A 21,881-nucleotide genomic window follows, 5' to 3' on the forward strand; every position below is an offset into this window, starting at 1 on the left:
GCCGCCGGGGACAGGGAGCGTGCAGCGGGGTCCCGGTGCGCGGGAGCCAATCGGCGACGGGTGTGGCACCGCCCCACCCAATCAAATCTTGCCTCCATTTCATGTCCGCGCTTCGACCAATCAAAATCTGCCGCAACTATCCTCGCCCCCCGCCCAGGCCGTATTCCAATGGCAGCGGGCGCTGTCTGAATCTGACCAATCAACATCGCCTTCTCCCTGTGCGGCGGCGCAGTGGCCGCCAGGAGGCGGGGCAGTAGCGTGCGGGGGGGGCGGTGGCTCGTGCGTCACTTCCGTTGTCAGGTGGCTGCCGCCGCGCAGCCGAGCGCAGGCCGCGCCGGCCCCGGGGCCATGGGTGAGCGGGGCCGGGAGCTGGGCGGGGGCCGGTACCGGGTGCTGTGCGGGGCCGCTTCGTGCTCCCCGGAGTCTCCGGGCAGCGCCGGGCCCGTGGAGCCCGCCCGCTGCTGAGGCCTCGGGAGAGAGGGGCCGGGCTCCGTGTGCCGGTGTCCGGTGCTCCCGGTGCGTGCGCGGGGGCTGCCGGCGCTGCTGCCGTTGCTCCGGAGGTGCTGTCGGGAGGGCGGCGCGGCCGGCTCTGCTGCCGGTGCCCCGGTCGCTCACCGCTGAAGGGGAGGTTCGTAGCGGGGCGTGTGTGCACGGCCGGGGTTAACGCACTGAGGGCAGCTCCCCGTGGCTCTGGAGGGCTGGGGCTCAGCCGGAGCCAGCGCCGTGTGTTCGGTGTTGATTTCGCTTTCGGTCCGGGCAGGGGTTTCTCGCTGTAGTAGCTGGGGAGCTGTGCGCTGAGGAGGAGCCGCCCGTGTGTCAGCAGTGAGGAGCTGGGGCTTGTACTCCCAGTGAGAATGAGTAAGCCCATCAAGTGTTGCAGCCGGAACTGGCCGCGGCGAGCTCACCTGGGGAGGATGAGGAGGCTCCTTTGGGGGTTTTCTGCTTCAGGACCTCTTCTGTCGCCTTGTGGCTGTGGGAGCTTCGCTGCCACCCTGTGTGTTAAAGGTCTGGTGCTGCTGGAGGGAGCACATTCCCCTCCATGACATGAGGAGTTCGGGGCTTGTCTTGCTCCTGCTCAGCTGCTCCCTCCTCCTGCCGTGGCTGCAATGTGCTGCCCTGTTAGGGAGACAGTTCTTTGCTGGTTTAGAGTCTTAGGCTCAGCATAGATTGCACCGTGCAGGTGTGCCAGGCATCTCAAGCTCTTGTCTCGGGCTGCAGTACTGTGTCTGGAGAGTGGTGAAGTTGGAGCAGAAGCCAGTGCCTTGTGTGGCAGGGCTGAGCCGGACACTGGGCACCCTCTGGGGCAGAAGGGACATGGGTTGGGTGCACGTGGAGGGCTCGTGGGGTGCCTGCAGCCCGGCTGAGCTGTGCCTTGGAGGGGAAGGGGAATGTTTGCCCGCTGGGAAGCGGCTCCAGGCTGGTGCCACGGGATGCAGGACGTGTTTCATGCTTCCCTGATGCTGCAGCACTTATGCTACATCCTTTTATTGTTCCTCCATGGCATCCGCACTGATGGCTTGGTCACGTAATCGCATTACTTAAAAGCACGCTCATGTTCAGCTGCTTTTATCCCCAGGATATCACAGAACCACCTCCTTTGGAGCTATGCAGAGGGAAGCCTTGTGGGTGCTTTGCTGCTCTTTGCTTACAGACAACCCTGTTGATTGTGCCTGAAGTGGCCCGTGTGCTCTGCCTAAGGAAGAGATGTGCTATCTGTCTGCGGAGACCAGGCAGTGCTCTGGGCTTGCTCCTCACTCCTGCCTGGGAGCAGTCCAGCTTGAGAGCTCTGGCTGGACTAGAGGAGGCTCCGTGCCCATTGCAGTCTGTGTGAAACACTCTTAGGTGCACATTTGTGACATTATGGTGTCTATCTGTGTGCTTTCCTGCTACCAATAGTAGTAACATTAGCATGGCAGTATATGTAGGTAGCTGAAATACATCTCTTTCTCTCTAGCTAGGGCTGGATGAGTAGATCACTGTTAAAAGCAGCAGCCCCACCTCCCTGTATAGAATGCGTGTGCACGTGTGCGAGTCATGCGATAATCTGTGTGTGCATGAGGCACGTCCTGCTGCAGTGCATCTGTGGGATATTAAGGGTACAGAAGCTATAAGCAGGACGAATACAAGCTCGTAACACAAAGCACACCTCACCTGATGCTAGTGGGAAGGGCAGTGGCTGCCCAGGAGAAGCCCAGGATTGGGAGCCTGTGTGTTGGGTGAATTGTGCAGCCTCAGGTGAGGGCCAAGCCTTGCAGTTGGGTTTCCAGGCTCTCTCCTGTGCTGGACCTGGCTGGTGGTGCCCCTGCCATGAGGATGTTGGGCTGGAGCAGGGATTGTTCCCAGTGGATGTTGCCTGTGCTTCAGCAGGAAGGGGTTAAGCCGAAGTTGGTGTTTATGTAACCAAAGAGGGAACTCCCAGAGATGAGTCCTTGGCTATCTCATGTGTTGATGCATCAGAAGGGTTTAAAGAAAGCCCAGCTTGTTGCTCGCTTGCACTGTAATTACGTCGCTGGAATCCTGTGCTTCAGAGTTTCCCTGGCTGCCTGTTGGGGGGAGGCAGGAAGGGATTTGCTTTCCCTGATGGTGGACTTGCCCTTTGGAAGCCTGTTTTGACCCTGAGAAGATGGAAACTGGCCACAGCTAGATGTGGGAGGTAAGCAAGGTGTGCTGGGCACCCCTTCAGCACCACAGCGTCGGAAGTGCTGGTGGTACCTTGCTCACAGAGTGGGATTAAGCTAATGACCAGGTTGGGCTGAGGAAGGAGGCTCTGGGGTGGGTCTGTAGGGGCTGCTGGAGGTGCTCCTGCCTCCCAGCAAATTCCTATTTCATGAGGTGCCTTCCAAGGGCATGGGGGTGCCCCAGCCCCTTGGGATTTTTCCTTCTTCTTTGGTCAGAGGAACCCTGTGCTTGGTTTTGAGTGAACTTCTTGCTTGGGGAAGAAGCCTGAATGAGTCCGTGCGATTCCAAGAAGTCTCTGAGTCAGGGCTCCTCTGTTCCTGGAGAAGGTTTCCCTTCCTGGAAGGGCTCACGCAGCGGTGCCTGGGTTGTGCTGGTGCCTCTGAGTCATCTCATGGGCTCTCTCTGTTGCTGTTCTCTTACAGAACAGTTAAAACTCCCCGCACTCCTGGTGGTGCCTCTGCTCCTGTGCAGCCTCCCTCCGGTGCCCTGTGCCCGCCTGCAGCCGCTCCTCCTTCCCCTTGCTTGGGATCTGCCTGGCAAACATCCCCTGTCATCCCGCAGCCGGTGACTCCTCCGCAGGCCGGGCTGATCCCAGCTCCGCCTGTTCTCTGGGAAGCCTTTCCAATGGGAATGGAGCCTCTGATGACTCGGCTCTGAGCTGTCCCGAGCCGGGTTTGCCTGGAGAAGCCGGGTGGCAACACTCTGGGATTGCTGCTTCTCGCATTGATACCGACCTGCGTGTTCCCGTGCTGGGAAGCTGGATCACACTCATCTGATGGCAGCGAGCATGTGGGTTTTTAGGTCATAGCCAGCCTATGTTGTGAGCAGGAGCGTGCTGTGAGCCAGGCTGAAGGTGAACTTTGGTTCAGCACCACTGATAAACCCTGCCTCGTGTGGTGGTTGCGTTGTAAAAGGTGCAGCCTGATGCTGCTAAATAATGGATAGTTTGGGCTTTATTCTTGCACTGGCTGAGAGGAGAGTGGGACAGAAACCTTTGGATCAGGCCTCCCACTGCCTCCCTTGCAGAGGTGAGCTCGCTTGCAGCTTTGGGGTTGCCAGTCATCACACTGGAAGTGTAGATCCCAACCACCACGTTTCACCCTCTGTATCAGCCGTTCCAGTGCCTTAACTCGTTCCTGTGCTCTGAGTAATCCTGTGAACGCCCCAAAGGTGCTTTCTTTGTCCTGCTGGGCTGCGGGACCTGCTTGCTCTTTAAGCCGGGATGAAAAGGTCAGTTTCCTCTTCTCTTTTCAGCCTTTGTTTTGCTGGGCGCTGGAATGTCCTGCAGTAATTTGGGAATGAGACCGTTTCCTTAAGCGATGGAATTAAAAGACATCTTTGGTTTCCAAATGGTTTGATTAATAATTGTATTAAAGTCAGAGCTAGCACAGCAAGGCGCCTTAGACACCTCTCCAGTGAGATGCTGGATGTGTTGTGTGTTAAGCAATGAATTTTAGTGCTAGATTTGTAACTCCATTATCTCTGTGAGAGATCATTTTTGTTACAGATGGTGGGACAGGGAGCGGTGCATGGCCAGATGGCTTCAGCACACACTGCTCATGGCACAGGACCCATCTCAACAGGTCCTGCTCAGGGGTGATGCTTCTGCTCACAGCTGCAGAGGGGCATCCTCCATCATTGCTGTTCTTGTTCTAAGATCTGCCTTAAGCCCAGCCTCAAGATCCTGTTCCTAGTGGCCATCCTGTGCTTAGAGGCTGGTCACTTGCTCTGCAGGAGGCTGCCCCAGGGAAGCCTGTGCCCTTTTAACCAATTTCCTTGCTCTGCCTGGGGTTACACAATGTGCAGAAAAGGGAACAGTCTTCCTGCTTTTTCACAGCAGCTGCCCTGGTTTGCTTCCCTTTGGGACCTTCCTTCTACCCAGCCACCCTTCTTTCCAGTCTCAAGAGGATCCTGAAGTGCTCGCTGAAACCCTCTGGGTGCTGCTGAGGGCCCCTGAGGCTTCTGTGGGGCTCTGCCGCCCTTGTGATGCAGCAGGAACCACGTAGGGAGCAGGGAGATGGGGTTGACAGTGCTGTGAGTGGCATGGGTTTCTCTTCAATAGCCAAATACTTGTTTGTGTTGGTGCTTTTCTTGCTCTTAGGAGTATTGTGTGAGGGAGCTGGGATGTTTCGGTCGGTGGATGCCCTTTAAGGGACTGGGACACCTCCACTCACTCCCAGTGCCAAGACAACTCATTCTGAAAGCACTGGATAGCTGGCACGGGGCTGCCAGCAGCAGAGCCTGGGAGTGTTGTTCATCAAAACACAGGTAGCCTCAGTACTTTAACTCAGGAAGACCTTTGGTAGCTGCCCCAGCACCAGGTGATGGTGCTGTTTGCTTTGGGGTAGTGTTGGGAATGCAGTCCCCATGCCCCAAATGTTCCTTGTGCTTTTGACATTTGATCTAACTGGATACAGCGTGAAGTAAAGGAGCTTGGTTTAGCAGAGGGTTAAACTAAGCATTTGGTAGAGGTGGTGTGGATTCAGTTCTAGGGTGTCTGATGGCAATCCTGAATTTCTCCTTTTCAGTGGGGCCAGATGGAGCTCCTGAGCAGCACTGAATTTAAGTAGAATTAGTTTGAGTTATCTTTTTTGAGACCAAAGATAAATTATGAAGAGGAATTAACTTGCAGTGGGGATTTGATAAGAATAAAATCCAGTGTATTATTCTCTGCCGTTTGCAGAAATCCTTCTGTTCGAGACTCTAAGCATTAACTTTTACCCTGATTAAAAACTGCTTCCAGTGGTGAAGGTTCTGCTGTGGCACTGTTGCTAACCTGGCTCTATTGAAGATACTGTTAAAACTAGGCAAGCAAGTACCATGTGGTGGAGGTTAAAAAGGAGAGCGTGCTTGCTTCTGCTCTGTTGCTGATGCTCCCACATCACGAAATGCCTTTGGAGGTCACTGATGCTGTATTTGTCTTGCTGCGCAGGGCCATGCGTCTGTGACTCTTCAGGGACTGAACCTGAGGAACCCTTTTACTCTCTCACATGATACTGGGAGCTTCAGGCCTTTTCTAAGCCCAAATAAACACAGATGGTTCAAGCTGAGGAGTTTTGGTGCATCCCACGTTATCGTAATCAAGAATAATCCAGAACCGCAGCATCAAGTGTATCTCATTTCACATTACAGAGTCCTGGACCTCTCGACCATCCAGCCTTCTCCAAGGTGATGACTCCAGTCTCCTGAGGCGTTGGAAAACCTAGTTTGGAAGAAGAATAAGGATACAGTTGATGCTGAACTACGTGAGTCCTCCGATTATGTTGTTTACGATAACGCCGTTTGCACCAGGGATCCCGATCCAGCTTGGATTGCACAAGGGTCATTACCTCAGAGCTGCTGTGCAGTGGGGTTTCTCCAGTGGAGATATTACTCATCCGTTTCCAGCAGGGATGATGCTGGTGATGTTGCAAGGAGTGGAGAATTTTATAAGGCATAATCAAATATGAGGTCAGGGATGGGGAATGAACAGAACAAGGAGCATGTGGGGCTCGGGACTTTGTTCTGTTCAACTGGCTGGGCCTGGCAGTGCTCCTCTGTCAGTGGAAGCTTGTAGTGCAGAGATGCCAAGTCTGCTGCAAGACTTCTCACCTTATCTGTTGCTATCTCTGATCTGGGTGACAGGTACTAGATGAATTAATGCAATGAGATCACGCTTGTGTCCACAGAAAGGGTGGGACTGCCAGAGGGTGAACTTCATTCAAAGCACAGTGATTTATCAGTCCCTTACGTGATGAAACACTGGGACTCTTAAGTGCAACCCCAAAATATTTTCCCTGCCTGCTGTAGTAACCTCTAAGGGAAGACTCCGGGGCTTGGCTTTGACTTGCTCAGAGTAAGGAAATGGATCTGTGCGCAGTTCCTCCTCTCCCCCCCACCCCAATAAAAATCCCTTTGAACAGTTGGAGCAGCAGCATTTAGTGGCTAGAGCTTTGTGAAAGTCTTTGAAACCCTTTTCCAAGAGATAAAGGTGAAGAGGAGGTGTATTGGGAACAAAACTTGAGTTTGATGGAGCTGGTTGATGCAGTGTGTGAAGGCCAGGCCGGCAGGTTTTATCCTGCTGAACTGAAACAAGGCTTTCCTTTGGGGAAAAGGTGCCGTAGTCAAGTTCAAGTAGGTATTGGTTCTGCAGTGCCACCACAAACTCTAGATTTCCAAGCAGCACAAAATGCATGTTGGAAATCAGGTTTTCTGCCATAAGTAGGAGTGAGTCAAGCTTGTACTTGTTTGCATTGAGTTGTAGTGATGTGTGGACCTTGGATACTTGGATGCAAATCATGAGATTCACATTTAATAGGTTAAATTGTTCTTTGCATGCAGTGGTGGGGCGAGGGAGCACATGTGTTGGCACCACAGTGTTTCCTTTCGTTGGGATATTCATTGAAGGCAGGTAATAGTCTGCATTGACTCCTGCACATGGGGCCCGAAGGGATAGTTTTGGATGCTGGATTCCAAGTTTCAGCTGTGTTGGATGCAGATAGATGGAGATGTGATAAAAGGGTTAGAGCCTAAAGAGGGATAAATAGAGAGGGGGGACTTATTTTAAGACTCAGCATACATCTGTGGGTAAATCCCTGTTAAATGAACTGAATCTCGCAGTAAATGGCATTTTTGTCTTCCACCACCTTGCTGGAAAAGGTGAAAGGTGTTCTCTTTGTGGTCAGTTTTGTGTATTCTTGGCTGTTTGAGGAACAGATTTGAGCCTTCAGTTACTCGGTGAGCTGATGGCGATGCTGGTAGGCAGTCTTCCACGAATGACCCCCCAGAAGCCGATAGGCTGAGTCAGAAGCAGGCGTCCCCACTGAAGGATAACTTAGGCATTTTCTTCCAGAGTTTTTTTGGCATATGTTAATTTGCAAACTTGTTTTTGCTGTAAAACAAGCTTCAATTATTTTGACTTGTTCCCACTATGTGTCTCAAACAAGTGTTGTAGGAGACGAGGCTGGTTTATACCTTCCAAAATGCATTAAGCCTCCAGCCCACAACTGGTCTATCAGTAATGAGCCATAGCTTTTTTGTAGAAACACAAGTAGGCAGAGACACGAGTGCGTCAGGAGGTGAAAGCCTTCCAGTGCAACATAAGGGGTAGTGGAACATACCGACTCGGTTGCTCATCAAATGTGATCTTCTTTTTCTTCCAAGAGCCAAGGATGAAGCGGCGAGCATCAGACAGAGGAGCTGGGGAAACATCCACTAAGGCAAAAGCTCTTTGTACAGGGATTTCTGGAAATAATGCCAAGAGAGCGGGCCCTTTTATACTAGGTAAGCAGGGAGGGGAGGTGGTTCTTCAGTGTAGCTACTGATTCCAAGGCTGATGATAAAGGCAAAGCAGATGCGAAATGTAGCATCTTAGAGTACAATTCACTTGATGGAGAAGAGCAGCAGCCCTTGGAGCTTCTGCAGCTCTGGTCATGCTGAGGAGATCTGTAATATGAACACCACAGGGCAGGCATGGCTTTAAACTTTGTCAGAGAGTAAATTCATTGAGGGAACTTTTTGATTAGAGCTCCATGGAGGTGTTTGACCCTGCTTGCCTGGAATGTGCTGTCAGATCAGCATGTGGGCGTCTTAATAATGCCCTGGTGGTCCTTATAAGTGGTATGTGCCAAGGCCAGACCACTCCGCTAGCTTTTAAGAGCTGTCAAAACCCTGATGGCCTTCACAGCGGAAACCAATGGATAATCAACTGGAAGCTCATTGATCTAGACTGAAGAGTGGAGGCTGTGTTAACTTGCAGTTGGGGTAATCTGCACCCTGTGCAGAGGTGGCAGTTGCGTTCAGAGGTGTGGTAACAGCGGTTGCCATGGGTGTTGCTGGTAAATGGGGAAGCCTTATGGTTCAGGCATGCAGAAATTTGAATTTCTGAAAGCAGCTCTGCCCTGTGTGGGCTCTTGTTCAGTGTTTCTCCAGTGAACAAATGAAACCTTGTGCAGAAAGCTCTGAGTTCAGTACCAGTTTCTTTTCTTCAGACAGCGATTTGTGGAAATGTGCTTGATCTCTGGGGAAAGAAAAAGGAACTTAAAGTAACCTAAAGTGCGTGACACTTGCCTACTGATGTAACCCTGAATTAGTCATTGCTGCTTAAAGGAAAACAAGTCTGTTTTTGCTTTGTGCTGTTAGGTCCACGTTTAGGTAACTCCCCTGTGCCAAGTATTGTTCAGTGTTTGGCAAGAAAGGATGGGACAGATGACTTTTACCAGCTGAAGGTAAGCAAACGGGGGGTTTCCAGATCTTTTGGGCTTTCTTCAGCAGAAGCACTGCAGTGGTGTGTGGTGTAGGCTGCACCAGGGTGCTGTCAGAAACGGCTGCAGTTCTGCCAAGCTTAGATCTGGTGTCAAGGTTAGCCCTGAGATGAGGCCTCTGTGGCTGCTGTGCTGCTCTCCTCTGATCTGCTCCACTGGCCTGAAATGGGAGTGACTCCAATGGGGAGTAAAAATCACCTGGGATCTTTGCAAAAAGCACCTGACCTGCTTCTCTGTGTTAAATCATAGAATCATGGAATGGGATGGGTTGGCAGGGACCTTAAATCATCTAGCACCAATCCCCCAGATCAAGCTCGTGCTGTGCATTCTGCACAGATGTTAGTTCAGACGTTGTGTGGCCAGTATGCGAACATGAGAGCAGCTGCATCAGCTGTTAAACACATGGGAATACCTAAAATGAGAGTGGTTTGGGGGCATTTGTTTTTTTCTGGGAACTGTAAAGGTCTTTTCCCTTTTCCTGAAGATTCTCACTTTAGAAGAAAGGGGTGATAAAGGAATAGAAACCCAGGAGGAGCGACAGGGCAAGATGCTGCTGCACACGGAGTATTCTCTCCTTTCCCTGCTCCATAATCAGGAAGGAGTGGTTCATCACCACGGGCTCTTTCAGGTACAGCTGGTCACCATCCACGTTGGGGGAATGCCAGTGCTTGCTTTAGGCTTGAGTTGCTTTTGTTTAATGTACAGTTCGTGCTGACCCCATTCTTGTGTGTAAAGAATTACCAGCACACACTGAGGTTAATCACTGCTGCTTCAAACAAGTGGGTGGAAGGGGCTTTTGAGAGTTAAATGGGACGTAACAGGGTTTGGGATTTGGGAAATGTGAGGACATTTAAAGATGGGGCGGGTGCTCAGGAGCATCCTCTTCAAAGAGGGCAGTAGCTGCTTCACTGGCAAATTAATCTGTGCCCACAGAGCACCCTTTGGAACTGAATTTGTGCTTTTTTGTACTGGCTTATGGTGACTTGGAAGAGGGGAGAAACTGCCAAGAAACTGTTTCATCAGGTTAAACTAGTCAATGTGCCCATCAGGGTCTCGTGTGAGTGAGCTGTGTTGCTGATAATGCCTTCAGAGCTGTTCATGGATGCAGTGGGCTGCTAGGGATTCCTGGTTTGGATGTTGGTGTTGCTGTGCTTGCTGGTTAAATCTTACCGACACACTTTTCACTTGAGGTCATCTGTACTATAACTTCAGCAGACAAATGTCCAACTCTGCTGTGTCCTGCTTCATGTTATGGAAGAACTGCTAATTCCTGTGTCTTAAGCTTCCTGTTCTCATTACTAACATGTTGGATCCCTGGTATTCAGAGTGTGCACCAATATACAGTTATTTTAGGTCTTATCAAAAGCTCTGTGTGTATAAACAGTATCAGCGCTGACAGAAGCCAGTCAGAGTTTCTCTGTCTTTTTTAAGCAGAGATGATGTATCTTCTCTTTGCAATCCCAACTCAGGGCAAAGATCTAGCAGTATGATTGCGTTTGCTTGTTTTGAGATCACCACATAGTTACTGATTCTCCAGTGCTCTGTATGTAAGTACATAATCCCAGAGAGCTTCCCTGAACTATTGCTCATTTGTTTGCCTCACTTAGGACCGAGCTTGTGAAATTATAGAAGATCTAGAAGCAAACAGAATGGTCAGGAAAATGAAGAAGCGCATTTGTCTCGTGTTAGACTGTCTCTGTGCCCATGATTTCAGTGACAAAACAGCAGATCTGATCAATCTGCAGCATTATGTCATTAAAGAGAAGAGACTCAGTGAGCGGGAGACAGTAGTGATATTTTATGATGTGGTACGAGTGGTAGAAGCATTACATAAGGTAAGGTCCTTGTTACCCCTTGTGCTTTCCCACGTTAGTATAATAGACGTTGTAAAACTTCCTGGTGCGGGCAGTGGTGAGGTTACAGGGGATGGATGTTTCAGCTGTTTCCCTCTAAGAGTGTTCTGCGTAAAGACCTCATGCCCCAAGCCATAAAAGAGCGTTCCCTTCCCCTCCCTTCAAGTTGCTGGATGATAACACAGCATGTGTTGACAGTGGAGAGGGGCCAGCTGGACTGAATGCAGATCGGGTGAACTACAGTGTTGTTAACCTCAGAAAGGGGTGGTCAACGAGAAGAGCAGAGGCTAATCAAATGCAGGAAGCACTTCAAGCTATTTCCTTTTGAAGCAAAATAAATCATAATGTAAGAATTGATTTCTGAGGGCAGAATGAGATCAATGAACTAGAAAGTACTGTAACAAAAATAGGCTCTGCTGCCTTTTGCCTTCTCACCCTCTGAGAAGGGACACCCATCCTTCCTTGGCAGAGCAGTAAAGCACGTGTCATCTGAGGGAATGGTCATGGTACTGCTCTTACTGAGCCTGGGCACTTCAGTTTCAGGTCTCTTGGTTGCAGTCAAGTCTGTCCTTGTGTTCAAAGCAGCAGATTTGCTTGTTCTGTTCTAAGCAGAATCCAAAATGAAGTGCACAAAGCACCTGGGATGCAGCCTGACTTGGAACCTTGATCAGGGTTATTTCTGAGAGTGAAGATGACGTGATTTCAAAAGATACCGAGTGCTTTCATCAGCTACTGAATTTGTACTTCTGTGACAAATATGGGTTTGCTCATGTTGTGCTGTTATGTATTTTACAGAAAAATATTGTGCACAGAGACTTGAAACTAGGAAACATGGTGCTAAACAAAAGGTAAGTCTGCAGAGCTGGCAGTTGCCCTGTGCTAATTTTGTTTCTTACAAACACAAAGGCAGCGCTTGAGTGCTCACATGTGAAAGGTGAGGGAAATGGAAGCAAGCTGAAATCCAGCACAGTGTTACAGGAGTTCATCTCCAAAAATGAATTGAGCCCAACCAGGATAGTTCACTCTTCCACCAAGCTTAGTGACCCCGTGTGAGCACTTCTTTGAGGATTCTAGCTTCTGAAAACTAAACTTTACTCAGAAATCTGCAAGAGGGATTTTATCCTTATTAAAACAAATCCGAATGTGGTAAGTGGTTCTGTTCCCAGAATTCACTTTCCATCGTGCTAAAGGAATTCCCACCGCTGCAGCCTGTACTAGAATCACAGCAGTGTTCGATCTTTGACTCCTGCGCTGCTGTGTTTTTGCTAGCAGTAAAATATTTACTTATCTAAACAAAAGTGCTTCTGTCTCGTCTGTATTTGTGCTTGAAATAGCTTCCTTGTTCCTAGTAGTGGGGTTGATGCAAGCCTCAGTTTCTAACGCACTGGTGTCTGGGGTGCTGCGCAGGCACAGGAGGGACCAGCCCAGTGGGGCAGGAGTTTAACACAAGTAAGAGGTGTGGTGGTAGCAGATGCTTTGCTTGGTGGCTCCTTGGAGTTTTTTGGTTGTCTTGGGTTATGCAGTGATTTAGTTGGCAAGTCCCATTTCAGATATTCCGCTGTGTCCTTCAGTATTACATTACTGCCTAAATATTTTGCACTAACTTCAGGAATGAGTGGAATTCGTTGTCTTTTCACACTGTCTGGGTTTGTGGAACAACTAAAAAGCTGGAAGGCTGTAGGTCTGCAGCAGGTTCACTGTGGTCACAGCTTGCTTCTTTCTTCTTTCTACTACTATTTGAAAGCAAACATTTTATCTACTGGGGTGAACTTCTTGGTTCCCCCCATACACACATGCAGAGCATCTAATGCTTCTCAGGGCCACCTGTAACTAGTTTTGTTTCTGTAGATCTGCTTTTGTTATCTGCTGCTTGCTGCTTTGATTCTCCTTGCTAGGCAGAGGCAGACAAAAGAGGCTTCCCTTCTTCTCTTGGCAAAGGGTGCAGTGGAGCATCCATCCCACTGAGAACTGCACACGGGGCCCCCACTACCAGGAAGGGGGAGGGATTCGAAGCTTTGTGAACACACTTTCAAAGGCATTCTCTTATCATTGCATACTATATTTTGGCTTTTTACTAGCAAGACCATCAGCTTTGGTGAGGAAAACTGTAGCCTCTACAGCAGTGAGTCATAAGAAAGGGTGGGTGAGACGTAAGAATAGATCACCATGGAGAGAGAGGACCAGCCATTTGGGCCGATCAGAAGTGTTTGTTCTGTTCTAGCCGTGCTCACAACAGAGGCAGGTCTTTCCTCTTGGCGGGGGAGGAAGGTAGCTACAGATCACTGCAACATCCAAACCAGGCCAGTTACACCCTGAGCTAATGAAGGTCCCTCATTCATTGTCACCCACAAGATGGGGATGTGAAAGCCTCACAGGTTTTTCCATTAGCCACTTGGATGGTTACAGATTAGCTCAGATTTCAGTGACTAAATACAACCAAACAGCCCTGAACATTTTGGTGTCCTTTAGAACACTTAGTCTTTTAAATCCTGCAGATTGTTATTCAGCCAGGGAAGTCTCTTGACAGTTGAAGCTAACACTTCTTAAACACAAGTCTGTCTTAATAATCAGCTCTCCCCTGCCAGCCCACGCTTGGTTTTATTTCACTTGTCTGGTAGACTTGCTGGAAATACTTCTTGGTTATTGTGACTGGGTTTAATTCATTCTCAGGCTCTAGTTGTGTTCTTCAACTTCTGAAGAATACAGAAATCTTCCAGACAGTGTTTTGCTACTCAGTCCTTTCAGTTGTACATTAAAACCCAAATTATCCAAGTGACATGGAAGATGTAATAGTTTTGTAATGAGCTCACGTTGATTAACTGGTGCTGGCAGTACCTTAGGGAAGCAGGGGTATCTTAATAGAGACATTGTGTGTGCCTGCAGTTCTCGCCTTTTCTGTAGGAGGTTTTTTGGGTGTTGATGAGACTTTCTCTGCTCTGCATACTTGGGTGTGAAGAACGGTCCTGCAGATCAGGTAGAGCAGCCAGCACAGTCCTGCTGCAGGACTGTTGGGTAACACAGAAGTGGTTGTACTCTGTCTGATCAAAGGTCCTGCAGCTCATCTGCTGCTGACACATAAGCAAAGGATGTGGGTAGTCCTTCTTTAGGGGATTTTCCCTCAGCTCCCAGAAGGTGTTGTGTGGAGAAGATGCTTTTAGAGATGGTTGGTAAGCAGAGGAGAGAAACAGCAGTTAAAGTTCTCCTTCAACACTCTTGCCCTGCAGTGGTCAGCAAGCACACGAGTGCAGGTCCTGGTGCTGGGGTTGCCTGCAGGGTACTGTGGAGGCAGTTGCGTGGCTGCAAGGTGAACAAGTTACAGGAGCACCCTGTGCTTACAGCCTCATGCCACTCAGGTTGGATGTAGACATTGTCACAGCTGTAAAAGAGATTCTCTTATTCCCCCTGTAAGAGCCTTGCAGTCTATGTGGATGAGTGTGGAATCCCTCCCCTTTGGGATGGAGCTGATCTTGCAGCAGCCTTTACCTATTCCCAGGGCTTCAAGCTTCCCCAGAAGCCCCATAGACACGCTCCTCTGTGCAGTTTGGCTTGTGCAGGATGCTCCTTGTTCACTGATGCCTTCTGATTCTCCGCAGGACTCATCGGATAACCATAACAAACTTCTGTCTCGGGAAGCACCTGGTGAGTGAGGATGACCTGCTGAAGGACCAGCGAGGGAGCCCTGCCTACATCAGCCCAGATGTGCTCAGTGGTAGGCAATGCCCTCAGCCCCACACTTCACACTTGGTTCACTTATCTGTGGCTCTTGACAATAAAAGAAACCCTAGTTCTGTTCCCATATGTAACCTGCCTCCTGTGAGAGCCTCTTAATTAGGGTCCAGTTATGAGACTTGCTCTGTTTTTCCAACTGGGAAAGTATATGGAGGGAAGGAGCGAGTGTAACTTCTTTCTTAAGGCTAGTCTGAGCTTCAGAGCTAATGAGAAGCTCCCTGCCTGTTGCTGAGCCTGACTGCAGACAGGATGTTCTGTTTCCCATGTCTCTGTCTTGTTCCTGAGGCTTTGCTTAAGCTGCAGGTAAATCCCTGGGCCTAAGAGGCATTCAGTCCAAATCCCACCACAGTGTCAGCTTATTTCAGGCCTTACGCTAAGAGGAGCAGTTGCTGCAGCTGCTGCTTGTTTCCAAAGGGAACTATTGACCCGATGGAAAGGAGTTACTTAAAAGTAAAGGGATGATGACACCAGGCCAGCCCAGCAGTTCTGTTTGGGCTGTGTCTTGTCTCCAGTAGAGGCCTTAAGCAGGAGTCTGGCAAAGAACGGTTTTCCTTAATGTCCTCCCACCTTTTAACTGTTTCCAGTGCAGGAGACTTTAAGAAACAGATGTGGTTGCTTCAGGAGGTTGCTTTTACATGAGCTTTAAGGTCTGCTACTGTAATAGCTTTTGTGCTGGTAGTAGCCAAGTCGTGGTGCTGTTTGGCAGTGTAACTGAGGGGAAGTTTCTTCTCATCCAGGTGAGCTGGACTAGTGTTGAAGGGTGTATTTACAGCTGGGACTGTGCCTATAAAGCATCTCTGTACACTCCAGTTATGGTGCATTGTCTCATATTGTTCAGATAAAATTCCCTTTGATGAAGCTGAACCACACATTGCGGTCCAAAATCATGTCCAGTGCATCCCACCAAGGGTTATCCATCCAAAGTGCCCAGCCAGTGTTTGGATGATACCTGAAACTCTGGACAGTAGCTTATCAGCATCAACCGCTTTCTGGACAAGCAGTGCATTGGGCAGCACCCACTGGTGTGCATGTAGTGTGAAAGCCCTTGCCAGTGAAGTGAAGAATCCTTGCCAGTGCATTTATCTATGCAAGGATGGCATCTGGAGTACTGAAAACACTCTGAAGACTTGAGCTGTTCATTTGTGCATCCCAAGCTCTTGTATTTCAGCAGTGCCCTCGGAGGGAGGTAGTCCTGGAATCTCCACACCCAATGGACTCCCCTGTGTGAGTTTGTTGTCAGGTTTACAGGCAGCAGCACCAAGCACTGCTGAGCTCTTCCGTCCTCATCTGCCAGGCAGGTCTGAAGCTGCTTCCCTCCTGGGCAGGACCGAGCCAGGAAGGGAGCAGAGGCAGGCGGGGAGGTGGAACATGTGCTTTTTGCAGGCCTTTCCTGTTCTGCAGGATATCCTGAGGCCCCTGTAACCAGAGGGATGACACGAGCCAACTGCTCTGCAGGAGCTTGGAGCACTTGCAGCTCATGTGGCTGGTGGCTGGTAAAGGCTGCTCCTTCCTGCTCATCCAGGGTACTCTTCTGTCCTGGACTGCATCCCTTCCACCCCCCCTGCCAGCACAGCTTGCCTGCAAGCACCCACTTTGTTCTCACAGCTCTCTTGTTGGTGGATTGACTGGCCTGTCTCTGGGCCATGAAGCACAAGGAACTGAGCAGGCTCTTTGCTGACTCCTCTGACAGCTGAGGCTGTTCACGACCCTGCATGGTACAGCCTTAGTTACAGGACTGCATCCTGATCCAGCACCACCTGGTCTGAGATCTTCCTTGCAGGGCATCTACAGCCACATCCTCTGCTCTTGCAAACATTGTTCCAGAATGGCTCAGTCTGCAGTTCTCCAAGCACCGAGGGAAGAGTTAACGTGAGGACATTCCAGGCTTCACCACCACCTTCAGACTCTGAAACCCTCTGTTTCTGTTGCTAATGCTTCTGTGCAAGAGGAAGCTAAAACACCTGAAGAATTAATCATTGTTTGAAGTCTTCACGAGAATCTGTCTTCTGCTAGGAGATGGTTTGCATTCTGTGGCTGCTGAAATGTTACAGCAGGAAAAGCTGGAGGAGGAGGGAGAGGTGCCTTTTTTTGAGCATATAAAGCAAAGAATAATTAGTACAAATAACAAATGCTGCAGCAGTGACTCACTGAGTGACTCAGAGGAAGTCATTCCCTCAGTCCTGGGCTGGGGCACAGCACTGGAGTTTAATTTCTGACCCTTGTGCATGCTGCCATTCGCTGGCTTGCGGTGTGATTGAAGGGGTTTTAAACCAGTGTTTCCATTGAGTGAGCCCCAGGGCGTGCTGGGGCTGCAGCAGCTTTTGGGAATGCCTCTGGAGGAGGCAGCTTCCTGCACTCTCCATGGCTCCACAGCAGGCTCCAGTGGCCACTTGCTGGATCCATCCCAGAGGCAGAGTCCCACCTTGATGGGCTCAATCAGGGGGTCTTAGTCTGCACTTCACACCAGCCTCCCATGCAGTGACGCTGGCATTAAGCTTGGACTACTCTTCACTAAAAGTCCACTTGTCCTTGGGCTTTCTTTCCTGCCTCGCCTTGCCTTGTACTCACTGGCTCTTAAATTCCCTTCTCCTTGGACCCAGGCTCTCATCAGGATGCATCTGTGGAGCCTCAGGGGCTCCTGGCAGTGCCAGTCTGCAGGGATGGTGAGGCGGAGTGAAGTGGGAATTCCTCTGCATACTGTGCTGGCTCCCATTATTTGATGCTCTTGGATTCAGCAGGAATAGCCCTGCTCTGTGTGGAAAGGGGAAAGAGACCCGTGTGGAGGTGAACAGTTTGCTGATTCCCAAAGGATGCAGCTTAGGAAGATTTTGTGGTGTGTTGTAATAGGAGTTCTTGAGCGTTTCAATGAATGCTTAGGGAAAAGGATCACGAGAGGTTACTTGAGAGCCTTTGCTGGTGGTGGAGGGCCTCAGAGGTGAGCAGCGTTGTGAAGCCTCTTGCTCTGTGTCTCCTTGCTCCCTGCAGGACGGCCATACCGTGGAAAACCCAGTGACATGTGGGCTTTGGGAGTGGTGCTCTTCACCATGCTCTATGGCCAGTTCCCCTTCTACGACAGCATACCTCAGGAGCTCTTCCGCAAAATCAAGGCTGCCGAGTACAACATCCCTGAGTGAGTACAGCCTGGTCCCTGTGCAGGAGGTGCTCTGGGACAGCCAGAGCTGGTGGGGGCTTCACGCAAAGCCCCTGAGGGTCACAGCAGTGATGAGAACAGACTGCATGCAGTAGACACCAAGGAGCCTGGGACGTCTCGTGCAATGGTGAGGAAGGCGCTGGGTGGTGCAGGGAGAGGGAATCAAGCTCCTGGTTAATTCTGGGATCTGTTGGTCAGAGTGATGGAGGCTGTTTTACCTGTGCTCTCAGCATGTCCATGCTCCTGCTGCCTCTGCCGCTGTCGGGCTCTCAGGCTCCTCATGGGTTCTGTCTTGCAGGGATGGACGGGTCTCAGAAAACACTGTGTGCTTGATCCGAAAGCTGCTGGTCTTGGATCCGCAGCAGCGTCTGACAGCTTCTGAAGTGCTGGATTCCCTCAGCTCCATCATAGCATCCTGGTATGTGCTAGAGCAGAGAGACAGGAACATGGTGTCTCTGGCCACAGGCGGTGTTATTCCAGCTGTGGCCAGCAGACTGCTGCCAAGAGGACACCAGAGGAGAGGCTGTGAGAACTGCAGAGGAACTCTTTAGATCTTGTGTCTCAGCCCCTGGCTGTACAAAATGCTTGCCATTGTGACCAAGGCTGGAGTCTGTAAAGCAGGAGCACTACAGAGAAGGGCTGGGGTACAGGAGCCCTTTGGTGCTGGGCCCCCCTTTGCTCCCCAGATCTGATTTTTTAAAGGAAGTGCAATGGGCAGGGATAACTTCCATATAGAAACATGCAGCCAAATACACACGCTTCCTGCAAGTAATTAGTACTGTGTTCTCTGCTAAGTAAAAGCAAGCATGAGGTATCCAGAGTGGAAGAGCAGGAGATGCCATTGCAGGTGGGAACACTACACATGCAGCAGCAGATGCTTTTGAGGGTAAATCTGACTCCAGGACTGGCATGGACCAACCGGGATGAGATCCCAGTAGCACGCTCCAGCATAAACCAATCCTGGTGGTGTTTGCTTGGTGCAGCTCTCCCTTGTCAGCCCTGTGACCTTCTGTCTGCTGCTCAGCATGCCCAGGCAAGGTTCTTGCGCTGCCTGTTGAGTCAGCAGGTGAGGTCTGTGATTTCTGGAGCTGTGGCTGTTTTCTCTCCTACCTATGCAGGAGTTCGAGTTCCACATCCTGTTTAAAACAAAGCAGTAAAGGGGAGTGGGGGGCAGTCCTAGGGCAGTACCAGCAGTAGCTGGTGTGGCAGCCAGGCAGGGCTGTGCCACACTCTGGTGTCCAGCTATGGGGCAGCCAGGAGGGATTGCCCTGGCTGGGGTGCTGGGTTCCATACTCTATGTCCCTGACACTGTGCTCTCCCCCCAGGCAGTCAATGTCCTCGCTGAGTGGCCCTTTGCAAGTGGTGCCAGACATCGACGACCAAGTGGCTAACCCAGAAAACCCTCAAGAGGTAGGTTTTCCTCTTTCCCTTTCCATGGAACTGCTTTTCCGTGCCAAGTCTGTCTGTAATGGCAAGAGGTGGCAGCACCGTGTGGCCCCTGAGCTGTGGTGAGGGGGTGAGGACCCAGATGTGACTGCTGCTCTGTGGGGCAGCCGAGTCCAGCACCACCTTGTGCACTGGAAGGAAAGGCTCATGCTGCTGGGGCCAGAGTCACATCCGTGCTGCCTGGCAGCGAGCTCGCTGGCACCAGCGCTGGTTGAGGGGCAGTTTGCTCCTCTGCAAGCAGCACTCACTCCCTCACACACAGCTGAGAGCTCGCATGTGCAGGGAGAGCTGGGAAGAGGCAGCAGGGTTGGCTCAGGCTCCCTGGTGAGCTCTGAGATGGGAGCAAACATCCTGCTTTACTGCCAGCATGTTCTCTGCTGGAAGGGACAGCTCTGGTGACCTCACTGCCTGGGGACAGCCGTGGAGGAGCTTTTGCCTCTGATGCTGCAGGGTTGCCACCAGCAATCCCTCCGCTGGGCTTGGGGGGATGCGAGCGCTGGGGTCAGGCAGCTGCAGCCTCTGTATGGCCGGCAGGATTGGGATGAGCTGTTCCCAAACCTCTGCTCCTGGTGGCACTACTGACTGTGGGTGAGGCAGCAGGTCCTGTTCCTGCATTAGCACTCCAGTTGTCCTCAGGGCCACCGGAGGGGAGTTGTGGGCCCGTTGCTGTGGCTCTGACGGTGGCTCTCTGCAGGTGAAGGTGACGGAGGAGTGCTCGCAGTACGAGTTTGAGAACTACATGAGGCAGCAGCTGCTCTTGGCTGAGGAGAAGAACACACTGCATGAGGCCAAGAGCTTCCTCCAGAAGCGGCAGTTTGGGAACATCCCCCCAGTGCGACGCCTGGGCCACGATGCTCAGCCCATGAACCCTTTGGACGCGGCGATCCTGGCCCAGAGGTACCTTCGGAAGTAGCTTCCTGCCCATCCGAGAGCACAAGCACCATCCTGCAGACTGCCTTTCACGTCGCCTACTACAGCTCAACAGCAATACCCGTGTCCCGTGATGGAGAGTAATGTAGCAATTCTTCTGAGCTCTGTTCAGGGACACTCACACTCACTCTGGAGGGAGAAGACTCTTGGGAAAAGCTAGTTTTGGAAGCAGCAACCTCTTGGCATCTTCTGGAATCTGTTTTTTAAATCGACGCCTAGATGACTAATCTGCTTTTAATCATGACTGTAATCTACCTCTCTTGTCTTTTTAACCATGCTGTTCTCTGGATCGAGCAAAGCCTGTGGGAAAGGAGAAGACGACCGAGGGTGAAGCTGGTTTGCCGGCCCCTGTCGCGGCTCCGTGGCGCGGAGAGTCGGCGCGGTGGCGTTCGCTCCCAATGGTTTGAATAAGCTCACATTTACCGGGGTTTCTCGAGAGGAAGAGCTCCTTGAAACCTCCCCTCCCCTTCATCTGCATCAAATCTCCCTCCTGTCCCCATCGTGCCACCTGCCTCAGCCGGGTTGTCTGACCCCGCACCACGCCAAGGCCTTCGTGTTCCCTGGTGTCACCAGGGCTGCCTCGGGCACGAGGCAGAGATCGGCTCCTGTCCTCAGAGGTTCCCCAGGACTTGGCCGGCTGTGGCCCCTTTCCCCCTTTCACTGATTCTTTAGTTTCATAAGGATTATCTGATTTAATCTTATTTTTCAGTAGCTTACCTAAGGTGCAGTTAAAATTGCATTAATTCTGATTTAGCGTTTTCACACTTCAGTTGTGGTACAGATATAATATATGAGTTATAATGTGAAAAGGCTTCCCAAAATAATCTGCCTAGAATTAGGAAGGGGCTGGCTGAAGTCTCTGCTGTATTTGTTGCCCAGCTCATCTTGCCATCCCAGCCTCACCCCGCACGGCGCTGAGGCGGGGGAAGGATGTCCCAGTTTGTCACCTGCTGCCACTGGGAGAGCGTGGGCCTGTGCTGAGAACAGGAGCGATTGTTTCTGAGCCTCATTCTGTGAACTGGATGCCTGTCTTGCCAGACAAACTGTTCTCACACAGAGGCCCTCGCAGTGCCCAGCCAGGGCTCCTTGCTCAAGGCAGCGCTTCCCTGCCTGCTCCCAGCTCCAGCATCACCCCCAGCACCAGGATCTGGGTGAGCAGTGGGGGGGGGAGGAAGCTGCTTTGGCCTCGGCTGTGGGGCTGACCCTGCTCTGTGGGGCCAGCCCCACCAGGGAGCGAGTAGCAGATCTCTTTGTAGCGTGTTGTTGCCTTCTCTTGCCCCGGGCTGGTGATGGGGACTGTGTCTAAGCCTGGGCCAGCTGCAGGTGTCCTTGTGGGGATAGAGGGATTGACCTGAACCCCCTTGGCAGCATCGGGCATTACATCCTGCCTGCGCCCTGGCCGGAGCCACGCGGCAGCGGGCGGGCAGGGACTCGTGAACACTAATACAGACTCCACCAGTGGCCCCAGCCCCGGCCAGCTGAGCCAGTAGCCTCAAGTCTTAGCCTTATTTATTGTACCCATGGGTCTGGCCCAGCACACCCCAATGGGTGCCCATCGCCCCCCCTGTGCCACCAGCAGCAGCGCAGGGACTCCCCCCTTGGGGTCCTGCTCTCTCCAATCTGGTTTCTCCCATCCCGCTCCCACCTCTGGTGTTCTTGTTGGGTTTTCCCCCAGAGTTAAAGCAATATTGGGGCTCTGCAGGGCTCAACCATGCCCAGTGTTCCTGCGCACCGGTAACTCGCGTGTATTGAACTGGAAGAGGGGAGGCAGGAGGGGCTGGGGGGGTGGAGGGGCCGCGGGGGGGGCGGAGCCTGTTGTAAGAGTTAAAAAAAGAGAAAGAAAAAAAAAAA

At 51.4% G+C, this 21,881-nt stretch overlaps 1 protein-coding gene across 3 annotated transcripts; it reads left to right on the forward strand.

The window, feature by feature from the left end:
* The first annotated feature begins 325 nt into the window (after nucleotides 1-325).
* STK40 (serine/threonine kinase 40) lies at nucleotides 326-20,839 on the forward strand. Of its 3 annotated transcripts, none has more exons than XM_061360765.1 (12): nucleotides 326-352; nucleotides 5,812-5,924; nucleotides 7,822-7,941; nucleotides 8,800-8,885; nucleotides 9,406-9,549; nucleotides 10,529-10,756; nucleotides 11,570-11,622; nucleotides 14,368-14,483; nucleotides 17,489-17,633; nucleotides 17,953-18,072; nucleotides 18,980-19,064; nucleotides 19,795-20,839. In XM_061360765.1, the coding sequence occupies exons 3-12, from the start codon at nucleotides 7,830-7,832 to the stop codon at nucleotides 20,011-20,013; spliced, it is 1,308 nt and encodes a 435-aa protein (XP_061216749.1). In that variant the 5' UTR covers nucleotides 326-352; nucleotides 5,812-5,924; nucleotides 7,822-7,829; the 3' UTR covers nucleotides 20,014-20,839. The 3 variants fall into 3 exon arrangements, with proteins under 3 accessions (XP_061216749.1, XP_061216748.1, XP_061216750.1); XM_061360766.1 differs by lacking the exon at nucleotides 326-352 and adding an exon at nucleotides 1,885-2,653; XM_061360764.1 differs by lacking the exon at nucleotides 5,812-5,924 and having other exon boundaries at nucleotides 334-352.
* Nucleotides 20,840-21,881: the final 1,042 nt, after the last annotated feature.

The sequence above is a fragment of the Neopsephotus bourkii genome, unplaced genomic scaffold, assembly GCF_033783945.1.
Source record: "Neopsephotus bourkii isolate Nb327-2 ecotype Australia unplaced genomic scaffold, CSIRO-AGI_Nbou_v1 NB_1036, whole genome shotgun sequence".
Lineage (NCBI taxonomy): Eukaryota > Metazoa > Chordata > Aves > Psittaciformes > Psittacidae > Neopsephotus > Neopsephotus bourkii.

Excerpts from the sequence above, each read along its gene's own strand:
- STK40 (XM_061360764.1), top strand. Across the intron at positions 14,484-17,488 it reads CAGCCCAGATGTGCTCAGTG|GACGGCCATACCGTGGAAAA; the intron begins GTAGGCAATGCC and ends TGCTCCCTGCAG. Across the intron at positions 18,073-18,979 it reads AGCTCCATCATAGCATCCTG|GCAGTCAATGTCCTCGCTGA; the intron begins GTATGTGCTAGA and ends CTCTCCCCCCAG.